We start from the raw sequence: 20354 nt of genomic DNA on the forward strand, positions 1-20354 counted from the left end.
CGTTGTGCAAGACCGGGCTGGGGAAGTAGCTCCTTGGCGGGGGGAGGCTCCGGGGTGTCCTTCGGGTCCCCGGCCTGGAGCTTCTCTGCGGGTCCGTCTGGGCATCTCCCGAGCTTGCGGCCCCACCAGACTCGGGACGCGCGTGGTCCTGGGCCGCATGTTTCTGCGTGCACGACCCGGCAGCCACCGACCAGTGTTTACACCGCAGCCGGGGAGGGTCGGCGCGCTGTGCTGGGGTGGGTGGAGGGCCCACCAGTTGTAGGTCTTAGCCGTGACTTCGCCTTTTACCAGGAGAAGCGAATACGCGTTTATTGCTCGCCTGCTTCGTGCTCCGCGCACTCGGAATCCACTCTGACCTTGCCCGCAGACTTGGAGTTTGGGTCCTCACCATACCCCGGGGAAGGGACAGTGGAGAAGCATGTTTCAGAACGGTGCCCTCAAATTCATCGTCTTTCCTCCTCTGTTCCCGTGGTTTTTCCCAAGGACATGAAAAAACAGAATTTTTTAGTCCAAGCTCTAAGGACCCCGACAGAAAAAGCTGGTTATGAGCACTGTGGTCAAAGCGAGGCGAACTCAGCCAGATTGCCATGTTTAGGACACCAGCCCCACCCTACATGCTTGGTGACTCTGGGCAAGCTACTTAGCCTCACTTCTCCTCAGTTTCCCCATCTGTGCAGTGGGGCTAATGACTGGGTTTGCCTCACAGGATTGTCGCAAGGATTCACTGGGTAAGAGATGTCCATTGCCCAAGTGGCACCTGGCCAATGCCGGTGTTTGCTTTCAGAGTGACAACCCAATCCGTTTGAACAGGTCGCTGTTGATGGGTAGAATCCGGGTCACAGGTGCAAGCACCAGCTGGGGCTGCTTCTCCTGCAGGTACTGTCTGTGCCTCTGTGGGTTCAGGTGTGTGTCAGAAGTCAAAACAGAGTGACTACCTGAACTTGTGTGTGTTCTATGCACAGGCACCAAAAAACAAGTTTATTTTCCTGCTGTTGCACACCTCTGACTTCCTACCACACAGGCTAGCTAGCTGCCTGCCTCAGCCATATGAATTAAGAGGATTCCCCCACTTCTTGGTCCTTTGACCACTGCATTTCCCTGGTCTCTGATTCCAGTTTTCCTTCCCTCCATGCCTCTCAGATCCCCTCCTGGGCCCCTCCTCCCATCACCTTATTGGAGGGAATATCCTCAAGCCACTGTCATGTTGGAGCCAATTTTGTCCATTCGTGAGCATAAATTTTCAGAATAAAAGATCTTCAGAGACAAGGATTTTTACTAAAAGACTAGAGTGAACGTGATGTTTAGAAGTTGAAAACAAAAAAAAAAAAAGAAGTTGAAAACAGTAACCTGGGGAGTTTTGGATCCTATTTGCTATGGACATCTTTTATGAAGTCCCTGTGTACTAAGTGCCAGGCTGGAGCTGGGGACACGGAGGGAAATATGCGAACCCTCAAGCAGACTCAGGGAGGGCGTGATGCTGAGGACGGTCACAGTTCTCAAGGAAGGGCGGTGTTCCTGGACCTCTCTGCCCGCTGTGCCTGCCTGGAGGCCTCTGTGCAGGGTCCCTGCATCCTGCCAGGGCTCCTCTGAACTGTCACTCCCACTGTCACTCCCTAGGGAGACCCACCTGACCCCCAGAGCCAGCCCCTCCACTTGGTCCCACCTGCAGTTTTCACAAGACTAGTTTCCCAGAGCACTTACCACCTGGTGTTCACATTTCCTGTTTACTTGTGGACTCTTGCCCAGAGCACCAGGCAGCAGCTCCTGCACCTCAGCTTCGCAAGCTTCGGTGAGGGTTGACCTTGTGTTACCTGTGCCAAGCTGGTACTGGCCATGACTGGGCTCAAGTAGTGGTGGGATGACCGAATAAACGATAGGTGTTTTAATAACTGAACGTGGCACAGCCACAATTCTAGTAAGCATTCTGCTTACATAGATTGATTTAATTCTTACAACATCCTGTGAGGCAGACATGATCACCACAGTCACTGTTTAGAGGTCAGAGCACTGAGGCCCAGAAAGGGCCTGGTAGATCAGGGCCACTCAGCAGGTGGGCCACTGTGGATTTCTTCCCTCCCCACCACGCTGTCTGTGGTTCCACAGAGCCCAGGTGGGCCTCCCTAGGGAGTGACAGTGGGAGTGACAGTTCAGAGGAGCCCTGAGGAGCAGCAGGCTGAGGAGGAGGTGGAGAGGGCCTGGAGGTAAGCAGCAAGACCTGGAGGTGAGCAGCAGCGGCACCAGGGTAAATGGGGGCAGGCACAGGTGGGGAGTGGCAGGGCTGCTGAGTGCAGGGGGAAGTGGGGAGTGGCAGAGGAGCTGGGTGCAAGCAGAAGTGGAGAGTGATAGGGCTGCTGGGTTCAGGGGGAAGTAGGGAGAGACAGGGCTGCTTGGCACAGGAAGAGGTGGAGAGTGACAGGGCTGCTGGGTGCAGGCAGAGGTGGGGAGTGACAGGGCTGCTGGGTACAGGGAGAGGTGGGGAGTGGCAGAGGAGCAGGGTGCAAGCAGAAGTGGGGAGTGATAGAGCTGCTGGGTGCAAGGAGAGGTGGGAAGTTGTGGGCACTTCTGGACACAGTGCGATCATATCACAGAGAGCTGTGAGTGTGCTCTAACATGGGGCTGGGTGTGTCCCCTTATCTAGCACCTTATCTAGCATGTCCCCTTATCTAACATGGGGCTGGGTGTGTCCCCTTATCTAGATATCCTGGAAGGGATGTCTGGCTTCTCCAGGGCTTGCACAGGGGAGATCTGGTACCTTTCTGTTAACCTAGATGTGTGAGTAGGAGTTGGGGTCTCTGGCACCACACTCAACTCCTGACAGTTTTCACCCCGAGGAAACAGGGGCTCAGTCTTTCTGGATCTCCTAATTCTTGTAAGATAAGCCAGATATCTCTCCATTTGTAACTGTTAGATCATCTTCCAACACAGTAGGATTATAGGGCTGCTACATTTAGCAAAGACTAATACAGGGCACTTAGTTAGACCTGAATTTCAAATATGTATATATCATGTGGTATATGCTTATACTAAAAGATTACTTGTTATTTATGTGAAAATCAAATTTAGCTAGGCATGCTTTTTTTTTTAAATCTGGCAACCTTAAGAGAGAACCAGATATAACTTGTGGGCTGCCTGTGGCCCACAGGGCACCCATTTGTCATCATCATCGAGTGTGTATTATTAGTCACTTGAAACAAGGAAGCAGCAACGGCAGCTAAGGTTGAGAGAAAGGACACGGAGGACCTTGTACACAAAGGTTTCTGGGGACTACCATGACCTGGGATAGCTGCAAGGAGCCTTGGGCCTAGAGCAGGGATTGCAGAGCATCAACCCTCTGCCCTTCCTCACCTCACTCCTCTCTGTGGCTCCTATGCATTGGCCTGTCACAGAACCATCCCCCACAAGATGAGGAGCAGCTCCAGGCCCTTCCAGCAATTCTGATGCCAAATGAGGAGCACAGCTCTGGGACTACTAGGAGTCCTGACCCCAATGGAGGAGGACAGTTCTGGGGTCACAGTGCCCTGGATGAACCCATGTGAGTCAGCTTCACCAGGTTTGGGAACAATAGTGCTGACATGGTGTAGGTCTGCCCACATCGGCCTGGGTGTGGTCATAGTGTCCCAAATGGAAGCATGAGTGTAGTGATGTTAGCTTCACCAGGGTTGGGAATGGTTTGTCTGTAGTGTTAATAAGGTGTGGATCTGTCCACTGTGGCATGTGTTGGTGTCACAGTGCCCTGGATGGAAGCACGTGTGTAGTGATGTTACTTAGCTTCACCAGGGTTGGGAATGGTTAGTCTACAATGTTGACACCGTGTGGGCCTGTCCACAGCGGCCTGGGTTGGGGTCACAGTGCACTGAATGGAAGCACGTGTGTAGTGATGTTAGTCAGCTTCACCAGCTCTGCTTGATGAGAAGCTTGTACTTTTTCCACAAACACTCAGACCCCAGCCTCCACCTCCATCTGTGTGCAGGCCTTCTTTCTCTGCATGGGTGCCCCCTCCTTTCCAGACTTACCCAAGTGACTGCCCTGTCTGGGTGCCAGTGTCAACCTCACCTTTGCAGGGAAGCTCCTCTCACTGCTCTGTTCATGCTTCCAAACCCTGTTGTAGGTTATGTCTATGTAAAAGTTCAGGCTGCTTGGCTTGCCTTTCCAGACACTGCTCAGTCTGACCCCCAGGCCGCAGTTCTGCTTCAGGTTCAAGTGTGTCTCATGCTGGCCTAAGAACAGTCTTCTGATGTAGAGTGCGGGCCTATGTGGATGCTCATGCCGCTTTTGTCCACTTTTAGTTTGGTATGCACAGTTCTTCTAAAATGGAGCTAGCTCTTAAAACAACAGCAACAACAAGTGGGGTGCAGTGACTCATACCTATAATCCCAGCAGGAATTGAGAGGCAGAGGCAGGAAGATTGAACCTAGGGGTCTGAGACCAGCCTGGGCAACTTGGTAAGACCTTGTCTCTACAATAAATCAAAAAATTAGCTGAATGTGGTAGCACATGCCTGTCATTCCAGCTGCTTGGGAGGCTGAGGTAGAAGGATCACCTGAGACCAGCCCATCAAGGCTGTGGTGGCTATGAGCATGCCACTGCACTCCAACCTATGTGACAGTAAGATTCCAACTCAAAAAACAAAATAAAACAAAAGCAGATATTACACTCAAAAACCTAGAATTTGTTGTTATTGTTGAGAAATCAGATCTATCAACAATCAGCAGAGCACTTATCCCTGTATTTACTTCCAAAGGCATCCTTTTGAGAGAGGAGATAGCCAGAGAAAAGCTAGGCAGACAGGGTGGGTCCCCTGATAACAGTTTAGCAAACTATCAGCCTCTTGACTGATATACACATGTTGGTAAACAAACTCATTACAAGCCTTTCTTTTGTTTTTTTGGGAAGTGGTTGTGAATTTTTGTTTGTTTTTAATTTTAATTTTAAAGTTGTAGACCTTTCAAGCTAGAGTTTAAATATTCAATACTGGGATAGAAAAACAACCAGTCAACTCACTGTCAAGTGCAGGCCTGTCAACTCTTTATTAGGCCCCTACCTCCTGCCAATGGGTCCTCAGTACTGACCAATCAGCACAGCTAGTGCCAACCAATCAACTCACAACTAGTGCTAGCCAATTGGCTTAGTCTTAGGGCTATTTAAGCACCAGATTTCCACCTGAGATTGGCAGTCCCCTTGGGTCCCCTCCCATTGTGGAAGCTTTTTTGTCCTCTCAATAAATACTGCTTTCTCCCTTTCTGGCAGTCCCTGTCCCTCATTCCTCCTGGGCTGTCCATGTCCCTCATTCCTCCTGGGCACAAGACACGAACCCCAACCTGAAGAGCTGCAGAGGATCGGTGGAGCCAAAGAGACACACCCTGGAGGTTGGCTTGCTCACCAAGGAGCCAGCTGAACCGGGAGAGCTACCGGCAGAAGGCGAGACTCCAAAGCTGAGACACTTCTGGGGGCTGCAGCACTCTCAGAGCCTGACTTGTCAGCACATTAGAACCAACACTCCTGGGGATAGGCTTACCAACTCACTGAGCTAACACTCTCAAAGCCCAGGCTGACCTGAAAAATTCATTATCAGTTTGTCCTTTTTCCTCACTGTGTGTGTGTGTGTGTGTGTGTGTGTGTGTGTGTGTGTGTGTATGTGTGTGTGTGTGTGTAGTAAGTGATAATTTCTCGATCTGGTAGAGGCTTTGTGACCCCTTCAGGTCATCTTTCTGGTCCCCAGGTGGATTTCTTTCTGAGACTCCCCTAAGGTAGAGCTTTTCTGGCGAGGGTGCACCAAGACGGATGGAATGATGGAGTGGTTCACAGGCTTACATCTTGGTGATGTGTTATGTGAGTTTACAAAACTTTGTCAATCTTGAATTATGGTCTCCCACCCAGTAGAGTTCAGGAGTGGAATACTTGCCCTTGGCTGTATAATTATTTTCTAATGGGACAGCCACTGGGGCTTGCAGGGGTTGATAAGTTGTATGGGAGGTGGGGTTAAACTGCAGAACCTCATGATGACAAGCGTTTTCCTCCCCACCCATGCCATCGATGATTCCATCAGGTGTTCAGGTCTGTGACATTAAGAATGAAGAGTGAGTTTTATACTTAATCTCTTTTTGTCTTCTTATTCACAGCTCATTTATAATAGCTTTGCTGAGTTCCTAGTTAAGGAAAAAGGGTATGACAAGGAATTGCTTGTGGTAACTCCAGAGGATTGGGATTTCTGGTAAGTCCTTTTTTTTTTTTAAGGTCTGCACATTCTCTGTGGTTCTTCATTGTTGCTGATAACATGTTAATGCTTCCTCTTCTAGGAAGGTAGAACATGAAATGTGAAGTTGAGTCAAAGGACAAAATGTCTCCTATGTTAAAAGTTTTGTGTTTAATGAATTAAAGTTTTTTTCTACTTTAAACAAGTTTAGACTTGCCTAATTAACTGTGAAAATAAGCTAAGAGCTTATGTGACTAACTTGGATGTTTTTGTATGGTTTAAGTTTGCCAAAATTAAGAGTTTCAGAGGTTATTTTGAACTGTCTCTAAAATTTACATCCTTAAGAAAAAAGTTTGTTTTGTTATCCTTCAAATTAAGACCTGTCAGAGGAGAGGAAGAATAGTCATGTTTTGGTACATCTGAGCTAGGGCAGTTGGTCACCTGTAGTTTAGATGGTCACTCCTAAGACTCTCATTGCCTACTCCTTTCCCAGTTTGAGACACTCAGCTCCCCAAAGCTTCCTGGTTCTTTCTTCCTCATTTAAACAACAAAAACAAATAAATATCCTAAACTGCTTTTAATTGTTCAGTTTAAAATGAATAGCAATTCTAAAATATATATATATTCATCTAGTAAACATCTTGTCAAAATCTGGTTAGTTTGGCTGGGTGCGTGGCTTATGCCTGTAATTCCAGCACTTTGGGAGGCAGAGGCGAGAGGATTGCCTGAGCAACATGGTGAGACCTCATCTCTGCAGTAAAGCAAAAAATTAGTAGGCATGGTGGCACATGCCTGTGGTTTCAGCTACTCGGAAGGCTGGAGTGGAAAGATCACCTGAGCCCAGCAGGCCAGGGATGTGATGGCCATGAACGTGCCACTGCACTCCAGCCTTGCTGACAGAGTGAGACTCTGACTCAAAAAAAAAAAAATCTGCTTAGTCTGTCTTGATGTATTCCTTTTGTAAAGGATGAAACAGAAACATTTTTCACATAAAACTATTGACTCTGGAAATTTTATGATGAATAATAGTAAATAATGCTCTAAAGTACCCTGCAATTTTTGTTTAACTTTCTTAGTTTTTTGGTGGCTGTGATAACCTCTTTGCTTTTAGGATTTATTTATTTATTTATTATTTTTAAGAATTTTATTTTTAATCACAGTCCCACCCTATTGCCCAGGCTGGAATGCAGAGGTGTGCTCACGGCCACTTCAGCCTCGACCTGCTGGGCTCAGGAGATCCTTCCATCTCAGCCTTCCAAGTAGCTGGAATGACACATACCACCACGCCTGACTAATTTTTTTATTTTTTATAGAGATGAAGTCTCCCCAACTTGTCCAGGATGGTCTCGAACTCCTGAGCTCAGGCAGTCCTCTCGCCTCTGCCTCCCACAGTGCTGGGATGACAGGTGTGAGCCACTGTGCCCAGTAGCTTTTAGTATTTATAATAATGAATCTGGACTCATTTTTCTTCCCAGATCCCACAAGTTTTTTACAGTGAGGAGCCAAAAACTTAGTATCTGACTTTCTTTTAGTGGTTTTCAGTAATATTCCTTGTCCAGAGGTAAGTTCTTATAACCTGACCTAAATCAAGACAAATTCTAAGAGTGTAGGAAAGACTGGCTAGGAACTTAGCTTGCAAAGTATCAGTGTGTGTATGTTATTTAATGGAAAACATTAGTACATTTTTAACAAAGGCATGGGATACTATTCAAAGCCTTGCTTCTCTTCTGAGTTTCAGATTCATCTTTTTAAGTTTGCAGTCTAAACACGCCTCCCTTTATTTGCCTACATGACAGTTTTCCTCACATGCCTGCTCTGTGGTGGATGTTTAATTTTACAGTTCTTGTGTCTTCTTATTTGTGTGATGAGTACTCGTATCATTCACCTGGGTGGGAGAATTCCTTTTTAGCATTATGACTTTTAAAATGTTGGTGATTATTCTTGAGGCTAGCCAAGTATACGAAGCTGTTGATAATGAGACTTTTCTGTTTTAGTTGCAAAGGTTTGGCCTTGGACCTAGAAGATGGGAACTTCATTAAACTTGCAGACAATGGCACTGTTCTCAGGTAATGAACTTTAGATGTCAAGTCAAAACTTGACTTTCTCTGGAATACTTTATTACTGTGTAGCACACAACCCTTAAGGTATGGATTAAATAAGATTATTGCTTTAGCTAATCAGATGGCAAGTTGTCTGTCTGCCTATGTGGTTTTGTATGAATTGTTTGAGCCATTTAAAGATGAATCTAACAACATTAGATAGAAAGGTCTAGTTCCCTTAAGTTCACCTAATTAGAAATATTTGCAAGAAATACAATAGAAAGTTAATAACTTGCTACACCTCACTGGCCACCCCTTGTGGCAGAAGAGCCTGGGAATTGTGCTATTCTAGCTGAGGATGCAGGTACCCAGGCAAGATCAGGTTTCTTTCCACTAAGGAAAAGAGGGGAAAGTGGAGAGGCAGGGCTGGTGGTCTGTACACACCACCATCTTTCTCTCTTTGTCCATATCTACCCCTGTTATGTGGGGTTCGTGTTGTGTACTTGGCTGTTTCTGGAAGTTTTTCTAGACTGTTCCAGCCCCCATCAGCCCTTCCCCGCAGTACTGACCATCTTTTTCTCCCTGTTCTGAGCGGGCCCACCCTCTTTAGTTTGGGTAAGGGTGTTACCCATGGTCCACAGGCGGCTGTTACCGTGCTCTGCCAGCAGTCAGTGGTCTGTTAGTGCAGGCTAGTCCACACGGCCACACAACTGTGTACCCTCAACCCAGCACAATCAGAATCCAAGGAGAAGGCTCTCGGCACAGGGTCCTCAACCCTTTAAGCCACTGTTCCTCTTGCAGGATATAAATTCCCTCCATACTCTCCCCAGACCTTCCCTGAGGTGCATCCAGCTAGAGCAGCTATGGCCCTGACCTTGATTGTTCTTTAATTTAGTTTCATGTTTCTCTCAGACAGCTAGAGATGGCATATGAACACAGCTTTGACTGTGACTCTCAACCCTGCTGTCAGGTCCTGACTGTGCTTGGCCATCTTAAGGTGTGACTGAAAGAACAGTGTCCTCAGTTTTGTCTGTCTGTCTCTTTATGTCTTTCTGTCTCTGTCTTTCTTTCTGTCTCTCTCCTCTTCTCTCCCTCTCCCTCCCTCTTCTTCCCTCCCTCTCCTGTCTCTTCTTTCCTCTTTCTCCCTCTCTCTCATTCTGTCTGTCTCTCCCCCCCTCCTTCCCTCCTTCTCTCTCTCTTCCATTTCTATCTCTCCCCCTTTTTCTCTCTGTCTCTCTCTTATTCTTTCTCTCTCTCCCTCTCTCTCTCCCTCTCTCTGTGTCTCTCTCCCCCCTTCTCTGTCTCTCTCTTCCTCCCTCTCTGTCTGTCTCTCTCTTTCCCTCCCTTCCTCCCCCTTCCTCTCTCTCCCCCCTCTCTTTCTCTATCTCTCCCTCTCTGTCTCTCTGTTTCTCTTTTTCTCCCTCCTTCTCTCTCTCTGTCTGTCTCTGTGTCTCTCTCTGTCTGTCTGTCTCTGTCTCTCTTGCACGCTCTTTCTCTCTCTTTCTCTCCCTCTCTCTATCTCTTTCTTCTCTCCCCCGCAACCTCATCTGCCTCTCCATGCAGACCCTGGTTCACCTGCTGCTTCTCCTGAACTTGTTATCTCACCCTCTCCCCCATGTCTTCTTCCAGCCATATTTCCCGCTCAGGACTCTTTCATCTTTTCTCATCACTTTCTTCTTTTTTTTTTTTTTTTTGAGTTGGAGTCTCACTCTGTCGCCCAGACTGGAGTGCAGTGGCCACTCCCGGCCACCGCAGCCTCGACTTGCTGGGCTCCGGCGATCCTTCCACCTCAGCCTTCCAAGTAGTCGGAATTACAGGCATGTGCTACCATGCCCAGCTGATTTTTTGATTTATTGTAGAGATGAGGTCTCGCTGCCCAGGCAGGTCTCAAACCCACGGACTCAGGCAATCCACTCACCTCAGCCTCCCAAAGGCGCGGGATTACAGGCTGAGCTACCGAGCCCGGCTTTCTCATCACTTTCTAAACCCTTGCCCTCGTTGTAAGGAGACACCCATGTGTGATGTGCCCCCATTTGCTCTTCTTCCTTCACTTTTTTTCCTTCTTATTACTTTGCTACCACATTGTAACACCAAAGGAATAATGTTGCTCTGTCATTCTAATTTCCTAATAAGCTCCACAAAGTGTCAACCATGGTAGCTCCTCTCTGCAGGGGATGTTATCCAAGAACCCCAACAGATGCCTCAAACTGTAGATGGGACTGACCCCTATATTTATGAGATTTTTTTCTTATGATAAAGTCTAGTTTATAAATTAGAAAAATTATTACAATACTTAGAATGGTGTGCCAGCTAAAACTTAGGAATTGTGTGTTTCTGGAACTTTACACTTACTACTTTTGGACCAGGGTTAACCATAGGTAATTGAAACTGCAGAAAACATAACTGTGCACCTGGGGGGACTACAGAATTCTCTACAGGGTAAGACTCCAGTAAGAATCACCAGTCAGCTAGGCCTAGCTGATGCCAATGCAGCATTTAAAGCCCAGAAGGCACCTGCTTTCCTGTTGCACTGGTGTTCCAACACGTCCCTCTTGCTGCATCTCCACGTGTATCTGGGTGTGCTGCGTCCTCAGGTGGCAGGCTGCTCCCAGCTTGTCCTCAGTCCTGGGTGCTCAGTCGTCCCCTGTGGGTCCTGCTACCGCCCAGCTCCTGTGGGCCCATGAGGCTCACACTCTAACACTGCCTGGTGTGCTTTCTCTGCCACTGTTAGGACCAGCTCCTACCCAGCCCATGCCACTGTCCCCTGCTTGTCCAGCCATGTCGCCCTCGTCCGTGTGGTCAAGCAATATCTTACCTGTAAAGGAGGGTATTTTACCCAGTGTTGACCTCAGGTGAGCATCTCCCAATCACCTGCTGGCTGGTGGGTTCTGAGAAAGGAGGAGCGAAAGCTGTTATAGAAATGCCTCACAGAACCCTCAGCAGAAAGACACCCACTGTACAAAGAAAATGCATTAGTGCCAGCAGCAGCAGGCTCAGCAGTGGCAACACTGAGGAAGGGGCATGCAGGGAACTGTAATAAGCAATGTACACCATCTCCCCACTCAGGGCAAGCCATGGAACCCAGATGCTGACCCCCGAAGCACTGGCCAAGGCCTACGGCAAGAAGGAGTGGAAGCACTTCCTGTCAGATACAGGGATGGCCTGTCGCTCAGGTAGGACACAGGGGAGAGAGGGCAGCCCCACCAGGCAGTTATGATATGGGGGGAGAAGCAGGCAGCCCACCAAACAGTCAAGGTAGGATGGCGGGAAAGATTCTCGCCAAACACTCAGGTAGGATATGGGAAGAGTGGGTGGAACTGTGAGCCGGCAGTGTCAGGACACAAAGACCGTCCCTCCCCTCTTCTAGGCAGGATGTTCAAGGGAGCAGCCTCGGATGTGTAGCAATAGGAATGTATTTTTTCCAGGTGTATGTGATACCTGCTTGGCAGCTGGTCCAGGATGTCATTTAGCCGTGTTGTTACAGTTCTATTTAAGGTTTTTTGGATGATCCTCCCACTTGGTTTGTTCTGGAGTGAAGATTGGCACTGAGGCATGACACCTACCTTAGCCGTCTGTGTTCCTGACCAGTTTGTTATGTGCTGAATCCTTTTCTGTCTTCACTCTCATTTCTCCCCACATCACATTACCCATCATTCCTGTTTTCTGGAGCTCTCTTCCTAGCTGCCAGTTAGTATCCTCTGCCTTTACGTCTTCTTTTCCCATATTTTATTTTATTTTATTTTACTTTTGAGACAGGGTCTTGGTCCATCATCCAGGCTGGAGTGCAGTCATGTGATCGCAGCTCATTGCAGTCTCAAACTCCTTGGCTCAAGTGATCCTCCTGCCTTAGCCTCTCAAGTAGCTGGGACTATAGGTGCATGCCACCACACCTGTCAAATTTCTTTTTGTAATGTTTTGTAGAGATTTTCCTGTATTTTAAATGATTTACATATTTTTCTTTTCTGAGGTCTTTAAAGAGTTTCACCATGGTTAAACATGGAATGATTTTTTAAAATTATTTCTAGGCATAGGTTTGTACAATTAATAGGGAATGGTTAAAATGTTTTTCTAAACAAGTAGACCTTACTAAAAGTCCTAATTTTTCATTTTTATTTATTCTAATTTTCTGTTATTTTTGCTGTCTTCTCCCACTCTATAGTATTGAATTGCACCCTTTTTCCCTCGGAAAATATACTAACCTGAAAATAGCTGCAGTTGCTCCTTGTAACTGTGTTTGTTTTGTTGTATTTGCTATCTTTTGAGAATCCTGTTTTGTTTTTGGTGAGCTGAATGTATTGTGGTGTGGTGCAGTTGATAAAATAAGTTGATAAGAAAACCTGAGATGTCATGTTGGGTTGACAGAATGCTTTCGTACTTACCAAGCAGGTAGAAAGCCCTTTCCTCAAGTAAGGATGGAGAAGTTCCATTGTCTCTTCAGGTGTTGGCAGTGTAAGCTCTTCCCTTCTCCCAAAACGTCAGGCACATGACTGTTTTGCTCTGAAATTCATGACGAATTGGAGTATCTTAAAGGAGTAAAGTATGTGCCCTAAGATACACCTGTCGACTCACTACTTCTCCAAGTAGAGGGTGCTCCCGCCTTGACTCATGGCTTCTATCTGGAGCTTACTTGGCCTTGACCCAAAGCCTTCTTGAGGACTATCTTGGAGTTCACTCATACTTGGGTTGGCTGGGGAAGTGTGTCGGAGGTCAGGCTATGACCCATAATAGAGCCCAAAGAGCTTTATAATTGGGGAAAGCTAATGCCTAGTATAAAAGAAGAAAGAAAAATGGCCTGTGATTCCACATTCCAGTTGAACTTGGTTCACTTTAAAAAATAATAGCATTTTGTTAGAAAATTTCAATATAATGAAAATAAATCGGAGGAAGAGTATTTGTCTCTAACTTCTGTCCTCCAGAAACCCCTTTCCCCAAAGTTCATTTTTTTGGTTATACAAAGGGGATCCTGTATTTACTTTACTCCTTTTTATTTGTATTTTGGAGCTCTGGCACCAGCATACATGACATACCTCATGCCTTTAAATGCCATCATGCTCTGCTGTCGGTGCTTGTAGCATGTGTTTAATTAGTTACCAGTGGTGGACACCTGTGTTGTGTCTGGTGTTTCAGCGTTACAAACAAACTTGCAGTGATGTTTTCATAAATGTAACACTTTTGTAAATATATCCAGGATAAACTCCTAGAAGTACACTTGCTCTAAAGATATACAGGTGTAAAACTTGAATAGATATTGCCAAATGAGTCCTCGGTTTTCAGGACAATTCACTCTCTGTATGAAGGTTTCTTCTGTATTAAGTGTATTGATCCTGAGAGTCAGGTTCAGAGTTCTAAGTCCATCCTCCACCAGCACCTTTAGGAAACTTAAAGCATTGGTGGTTATAGACATGTTTAATGGTGATGTATTTGGTAATCCCTTTTCAGGTCATTGACCTAGCATGAGGATGGTTCTCCTCACCAGCTCCAGAGATCAAGTCCTTTTAAACTGCTTCTCCCAATGGTAGATTATGCATAGACAGCATGGAATGGTGGAAATTGCAAGTTGCTCAGTTCCAGATGGATCTGGATCACATTAGCTCTATTACTTGTGAGATAAAGGGACTCTGGTCAGCTATTAAGCTGCTCTTAACACAATCTTCTCAGCTCTGAGTGGAGATAATGTCACTCATCTGCAGAAGAAGTGAACACCTTTGCTCACATCATTTGTCTCCTCCCCTCATTCATCCCTGTGCCTTTGTTCCATTGTCGTGGAGACAGAGGGCAGGGTTGGCTGTGGGCTCTTAGAAGCGGTGTTTTGTGAACAGAGCTTAATGGTTAAGAACTGGGTTTTGATTCAGAGGCTTGCTTTATTACACTTTGTGTACTGATCACTTCATTCACGGTGAGCTGCTTGTTCTATAAGGAGGCAGAGATTGAAGTGTTCACGGGATACAGTATCAGCTTCTGGGTGCTTGAGGGGCCTAGTCAGCAGCCTGGCCCAGCCAGCAGATCAAGGCTAAACAATCCTCCAGGTGTCCACATGGTAGACCTCCAGCCCAGGTGTGACAGTCACATGACCATCAGCCTTTTGCTGTGTGGACAGGAGCCAAGAAGTCCTTCTTGTTAGACCCCCACTGCATTATTGGACCCCAACCATGACTCTGAATCAATATTTCCACTCTTGAATTGGTTTCCATCTATCAGTGCCTCAAAGGAAGGGGAAGGGGAGGAGAAAAATATGGATCTTTAATGGGCAGTGCTGAGATACCTCCTGCTGCAACAGTGCAGGACAGCTGGCCATTGGGGGGTCAGTCTAGTGTCTGGCCAAGAGATAAGGCAGAATGCAGAGCAGTGAGCCTGGGAAACTTTGCCGCTGCCCTGGGTCTTGAGAGTCCTGGAGTGTCGTGTGGTCTTCAAGTGCACATGGAATGTTATCCTCCTTCTCTCCCAGATCCCAGGTTCTTCACACTGGCAAAGCCATCCTCACTTTTTGTAGGAAGAAAAAACAGTCTGAGATGTTTCCCAGCCATTTAAGACATGAAATAATGAAAAACACAAAGACCATGTTAAATAAACTGTCTTTAGCAGATAGAAAGGACACAAACTTGCACAGCCATTTTGTGAATTAACAGAAAGAGAACTTGGACTTTATTTTTGATACCTTTTTTAATAAGCTGACAGGAAGAGGTGAGAGACACTCAGTGACATTCACAGGGAGACCCTTGGCTTCTGCATGTGGCTTTCTCCCAATGGTGATATTCCCTCATTCCGAAGTAATACATATGATTATTAGATAAATAATCTATCTGCACATTCAGCAAGCATTTTTTGAGTAAATAGGGCTTACAATATATTGAAAACACTAAAGAACAAGACAGATATGTTCTATAGCCTCATAGACAAAGCTTACAAATGGAGGGAGGGGGACTCAAAACCAGGCAGTTATGGTGATGACCTCAAGCATAGTTATGACCATTTGAAAAGTACTTTCTTAATGTTAAACTAAAGTTGAGCTCCAACTGTAGGGTCTATTTGATCCTTTTTGTATCAAGTGTTCTTTAGAGGACATTTTGCAGTCAAATTCCCTCAAAAGCAGAGTGGTTATTCCTAATCCCAGTAGGCAGGAGTGAGGGAATGAGCGAGTGAGATGTGAAAAGAAAGAATAATGGATGCTGAATTCCATGGATCCTTCAGAGGAGAAGCACAGAATACTCCAAGAGTCTGGGGACATGAGGCTGGGACATTCAGTAACTGATTCCCAACCCCGTTAGTTGAGGCTTTTCATGTGGGCTCCAGAACTTTTAGGAGAAGAGAATGGGAATGGTGCAGTGGTGCCAAGGTGGAAGGATGTTGTTCTCACGGGTGTGGCTGGAGTCAGACATGACCAAGGGAATGTGATCTGGGTCATCAATAGCAGATTCAAGAGTGACATGGCCAAGGAGATGCAGCCTGGGTCGTCAACAGCAGATCCAAGCATGACAACAGTCAATGGAATGGGGCATGGGTCTTGAACAGCAGATTGAAGAGTGACATGGCTAAGGGGAGGGACCTGGATCATCAACAGAAGACTCAGGAGTGACACAGCCAATGAGAGGGATCTGGGTCATCAACAGCAGATCCAAGAGTGACATGGCCAAGGGTATGGGACCTAGGCCATCAACAGCAGATCCAAGAGATACAACCATGGGGATGTGACCTGCACCATTAGCAGTATATCCAAGAGTGACGTGGCCAAGGGGATAGGACCTGGGGCATCAACAGCAGATCTAAGAGTATCTCGGTCAAGGGGATGTGATCTGGGTCATCAACAGCAGATCCAAGATTGATAAGGCCAAGGGGATGTGACCTGGGTCATCAACGTCAGGCCCAAAAGTGACATGGCCAAAGGGATGGGACCTGGGTCATCAACAGCAAACCCAGAAGTAACACAGCCAAGGGAATGGGACCTAGATCATCAACAGGAGATTCAAGAGTGACACATCCAAGGCGATGTGACCTGTGACATAAATAACAGACCAAAGAGAGACACAACCAAGGGGATATGACCTGGGTCATCAATGGCAGACCCAAGAGTGACATGGCCCAGGAGATGGGACCTGGGTCTTCAGCAGTACACACAATAGTGGCATGGCCAAGGGGAGTGGTCTGGGGAGTCATCAACAGCAGATCCAAAAGGGACAACAGCCAAAGGGATGTGACCTGTGTCAGCAATAGCAGACCTAAGAGAGACACAGCCAAGGGGATGTGACCTGGGTCATCAAAAGCAGATCCAAGAGTGACATGGCTAAGGTTATGGGGCCTGGCATCAACAGCAGACCCAAGAGTGACACAGCCAAGGGAATGGGACCTAGGTCATCAACAATACACTCAATAGTGACATAACCAAGTTGAGTGGTCCGGGTCATCAGCAGCAGATCCAAGAGTGACAACAGCCAAAGGGATGGGACCTGGGTCATCAACAGCAGATCAAGGAGTGACACAACCAAGGAGATATTACCTGGATTATAAACAGCAAATTGAAGAGTGACACGGTCAAAGGGAGGGATCTGGATTATCAACAAAAGACCCAAGAGTGACACAGCAATGGGGAAGGACCTAGGTCATCAACAGAAGATCCAAGAGTGACACAGCCAAGGGCATGGGACCTGGGCTATAAACAACAAATCCAAGAGTGGCACAGCCAAGGGGATGTGATCTGGGACATTTACAGCAGATTGAAGAATGACACGACCAAGGGAATGAGACCTGGAACATCAACAGTAGATCCAAGAGTGACACAGTCAAGGGAATGGTGGGACCTATGTCATCAACAGCAGAACCAAGATTGACAAGGCCATGGAGATGTGACCTGGAGCATCAACAGCAGATCCAAGAGTGACCCGGCCAAGTGAATGGGACCAGGGTCATCAACAGCAGACCTAAGAGTGACACAACCAAGGGAAAGGGACCTGGGTCATCAACAGCAGACCCAAGACTGACATGGCCAAGGGAATGTTACCATTGTCATCAATGGCAGACCCAAGAGTGATACAACCAAGGAGATGTGACCTGGGTCATCAACAGCAGATCCAACAATGACACAGACAAGAAAATGGGAACTGAGCCATCAACAGCAGACCCAAGAGTGACATAGCCAAGGTGATGGTACTTGGGTCATCAACAGCAGATCGAATAGTGACACAGCCAAGGGGATGGGACCTGAGTCATCAATAGTAGGCTCAAAAGTAACACAGCTTCGGGGATGGGACCTGGGCCATCAACAGCAGATCCAAAAGTGACAATGTCAAAGGGATGTGAGCTTTGTCATCAGTAGAGCTAGGAGAGACACAGTCAAGGGATGGGATCTGGCATCAACAGCAGTCCCAAGAGTGATAGGCCAAGGGGATAGGACCTGGGTCATCAACAGTACACACAACAGTGACACAGCTAAGGGGATGGGACCTGCGTCATCAACAGCAGACCCAAGAGTGACATGGCCAAGGGGATGTTACCTGTGTTAGCAACAGCAAATCAGAGTGATACTTCAAGAGGATGGGACTTGGGTCATCAACAGTAGATCCAAGAGTAACACAGCCAAGGTGATGGACCTGGGTCATCAGCAGATCCAAGAGTGATATGGCCAAGGTGATGAGACCAGGGTCATCAACAGAAGACCCAAGAGTGACACGGCCAAGAACATGGGACCTGAATAATCATCAGAAGACCCAAGAATGATACAGCCAAGGGGATGAGACCAGGGTCATCAACAGCAGATCTAAGAGTGGCACAGCCAAAAGAATGTTACCTGTATCACCTACCAGCAGATCCAAGAGTGATACAGCCAAGAGGAGGGACCTGGGTCATCAACAGTAGATCCAAGAGTGACATGGCCAAGGGGATGGGACCTGGGCCATCAGTAGCAGACCCAAGAGTGACAGGGCCAATGTCATGGGACTTGAGTCATCAATAGCAGATCCAAGATTGTCATGGCCAAGGGGATATGACCTTTGCCATGAATAGCATATCCAAAAGTTACACGGCCAAGGGAATGGGACCTGGGTCATCAATAGCAGATCCAAGAGTGACACAGCCAAGGGGAAGGGCCTAGGTCCTCAACAGCAGATCCAAGAATGACATGGCCAAGGGGATGGGACCTGGGTCATCAACAGCAGATCCCAGAGTGACAATGGAATGGGACCTGGGTCATCAACAGCAGACCCCAGAGTGTCTTGGCCAAGGAGATGTGACCTGGGTCATCAACAGCAGATCCAAGTGTGACATGGACACGAATGGCCCAGGTGAGCCCTTGGCTTGTCCTGTCTCATCCTTTTGAGTTTTCCTAGGATGAGAGTGTGCTCGCATGGCATAGTGTGTATTCCTCTTGTCACCCTGTTCTCACTTGGTGCAGGAATTTGTCTCAGATGGCATAAACATTGATTGTGGTCCTGCAAATGCCACCAACACAGGTGTGAAAAACAGTTTTGTAGAGCGGGTCATGGTACTCCAGGATCAGGTTATTTGTGTATTTTGAAGTTTAGTGACATGGATAGCATACCTTTGCCTTTTTTGTATTCCATTCAGGGTATAGTCTTTATAATTTTCACATCTTTTAAGATGTCTAAAATATCTTTGAATAAAATGCTTAGCTTATAGACATCTTACCTCAACCTTCCTGTGGTGCCCTCAGAGCTTAAGCCTTCCTTCGAAGATGAGAATAGCCCATTTTAAGTCAAAATGGAGGTTCCTTCAGATAATTAAACCAAAACTGAGTGTCTCTTCAGCCACATTTCTGTGCATTCCACACATGTGAGGCATTACTGTGTTTCCAACTTAAAATGGTATTCTTTTCTAGGAAAGTATTATTTTTATGATAACTACTTTGACCTGCCAGGAGCCCTTCTATGCGCCCGGGTGGTGGACTCCTTAACAAAGGTGAGTGGAAACTCGATTTTTAAAAACTGATATGTATTTGGTCATAAATCAGTGGGCTTAATTATGTATTACTTCTGAGTTGAGATTTTACTTGGTTGCTTTTCCGTGATTTCAGTGGTGACTGGGAAAGAAAAACATGGTGCATTTGGCCAAAATATTTATGGGAAATTAAATAAGTGACCATTTTTTTCCCATGGAAAATAGACCTGTTCTCCAGCAGGGGGTGCAAAAGTCTAGAAGAAGAAAACAAATACAGAACTTGAATCTGGAAAAAAAATATTTTCTTTAGCAAAATAAATAAGTTTATTAGCAGAATAAAAAAAGTAAAGATAATTAAGAAAATTCCACATCTTCAAGCATTAATATAAAAGCAGAAAAATTGGTTGAAAATTTTAAATTCATCATTTTGAGCATCATTTAATGCAAATAGATTGTTTTCCTTTGTATGGTGTGTCAGGATTAAATAAATCTCTAGTTCTGTCATTTATACTTAGGACTCGAAAACTTACAAACGTAAACAGCTTTCCATGTCAGAATCACTTTCCTTTCTTCATATTTGTCTTCTAAAGTCACAATTACCATGTTTATGATAGAGCACATGTAATGGTTTATTTTTTTAATCAGAATTACATAACTGTATTTGTGAAAGTTTCTGTTAAGCAGTAGTTTGTGTATGTTTGTAGAAGTCTTTATTAACATGAGATGAAGTCAGTTTATCACTCATAGTTACTGCAAGCAAAATATGTTCATCTTTAAATATATTGTAGTTTGTAATTTGATACAGGTATCTAGTAGTCTGCCTTTTTGTTTAGATAGAAGGACCCTGGTTAATGTTTCCAGGGAAGCAAAAAGTTACAGGGTTGTGTGTTTTTTGTTTATTTTTGTTTTTGTTATGACTTTGTATTTCAAAAGCGTTTCTACCTTACAAGAAGTAGCAAAAATAGTAGCGTTCCTGTGTAGCCTTCACCCAACTTTTCCTAATGATGCTTTTAAAAAATAGTCATAGTCAAAACCAGGAAATTAATATTGAAACAGTGCTATAAACTCTGGCATAGATTTTTTATTTATTTATTTATTTATTTATTTATTTTGAGTTGGAGTCTCACTCTGTCGCCCAGACTGGAGTGCAGTGGCCGCTCCCGGCCACCGCAGCCTCGACCTGCTGGGCTCTGGCAATCCTTCTGCCTCAGCCTTCCAAGTAGCCGGAACTACAGGTG

The 20354-nt window shown here is 46.1% G+C and overlaps 1 protein-coding gene across 1 annotated transcript in view; it reads left to right on the forward strand.

The window, feature by feature from the left end:
* NT5DC1 (5'-nucleotidase domain containing 1) overlaps nucleotides 1-20354 on the forward strand; it is a 141980-nt gene that overhangs the window by 5811 nt on the left and 115815 nt on the right. The window contains exons 2-10 of the mRNA XM_021711006.1: nucleotides 12-431; nucleotides 811-876; nucleotides 1747-1789; nucleotides 3387-3532; nucleotides 4008-4200; nucleotides 6120-6211; nucleotides 8188-8259; nucleotides 11299-11405; nucleotides 19058-19137. Of these exons, the coding sequence (XP_021566681.1) occupies nucleotides 12-431; nucleotides 811-876; nucleotides 1747-1789; nucleotides 3387-3532; nucleotides 4008-4200; nucleotides 6120-6211; nucleotides 8188-8259; nucleotides 11299-11405; nucleotides 19058-19137 (1219 nt within the window). The remainder of the gene's footprint in view (nucleotides 1-11; nucleotides 432-810; nucleotides 877-1746; nucleotides 1790-3386; nucleotides 3533-4007; nucleotides 4201-6119; nucleotides 6212-8187; nucleotides 8260-11298; nucleotides 11406-19057; nucleotides 19138-20354) is intronic.

Source organism: Carlito syrichta, unplaced genomic scaffold (genome assembly GCF_000164805.1).
Source record: "Carlito syrichta isolate Samal-C Ts95f unplaced genomic scaffold, Tarsius_syrichta-2.0.1 Scaffold301807, whole genome shotgun sequence".
NCBI classification, from domain to species: Eukaryota; Metazoa; Chordata; class Mammalia; order Primates; family Tarsiidae; genus Carlito; species Carlito syrichta.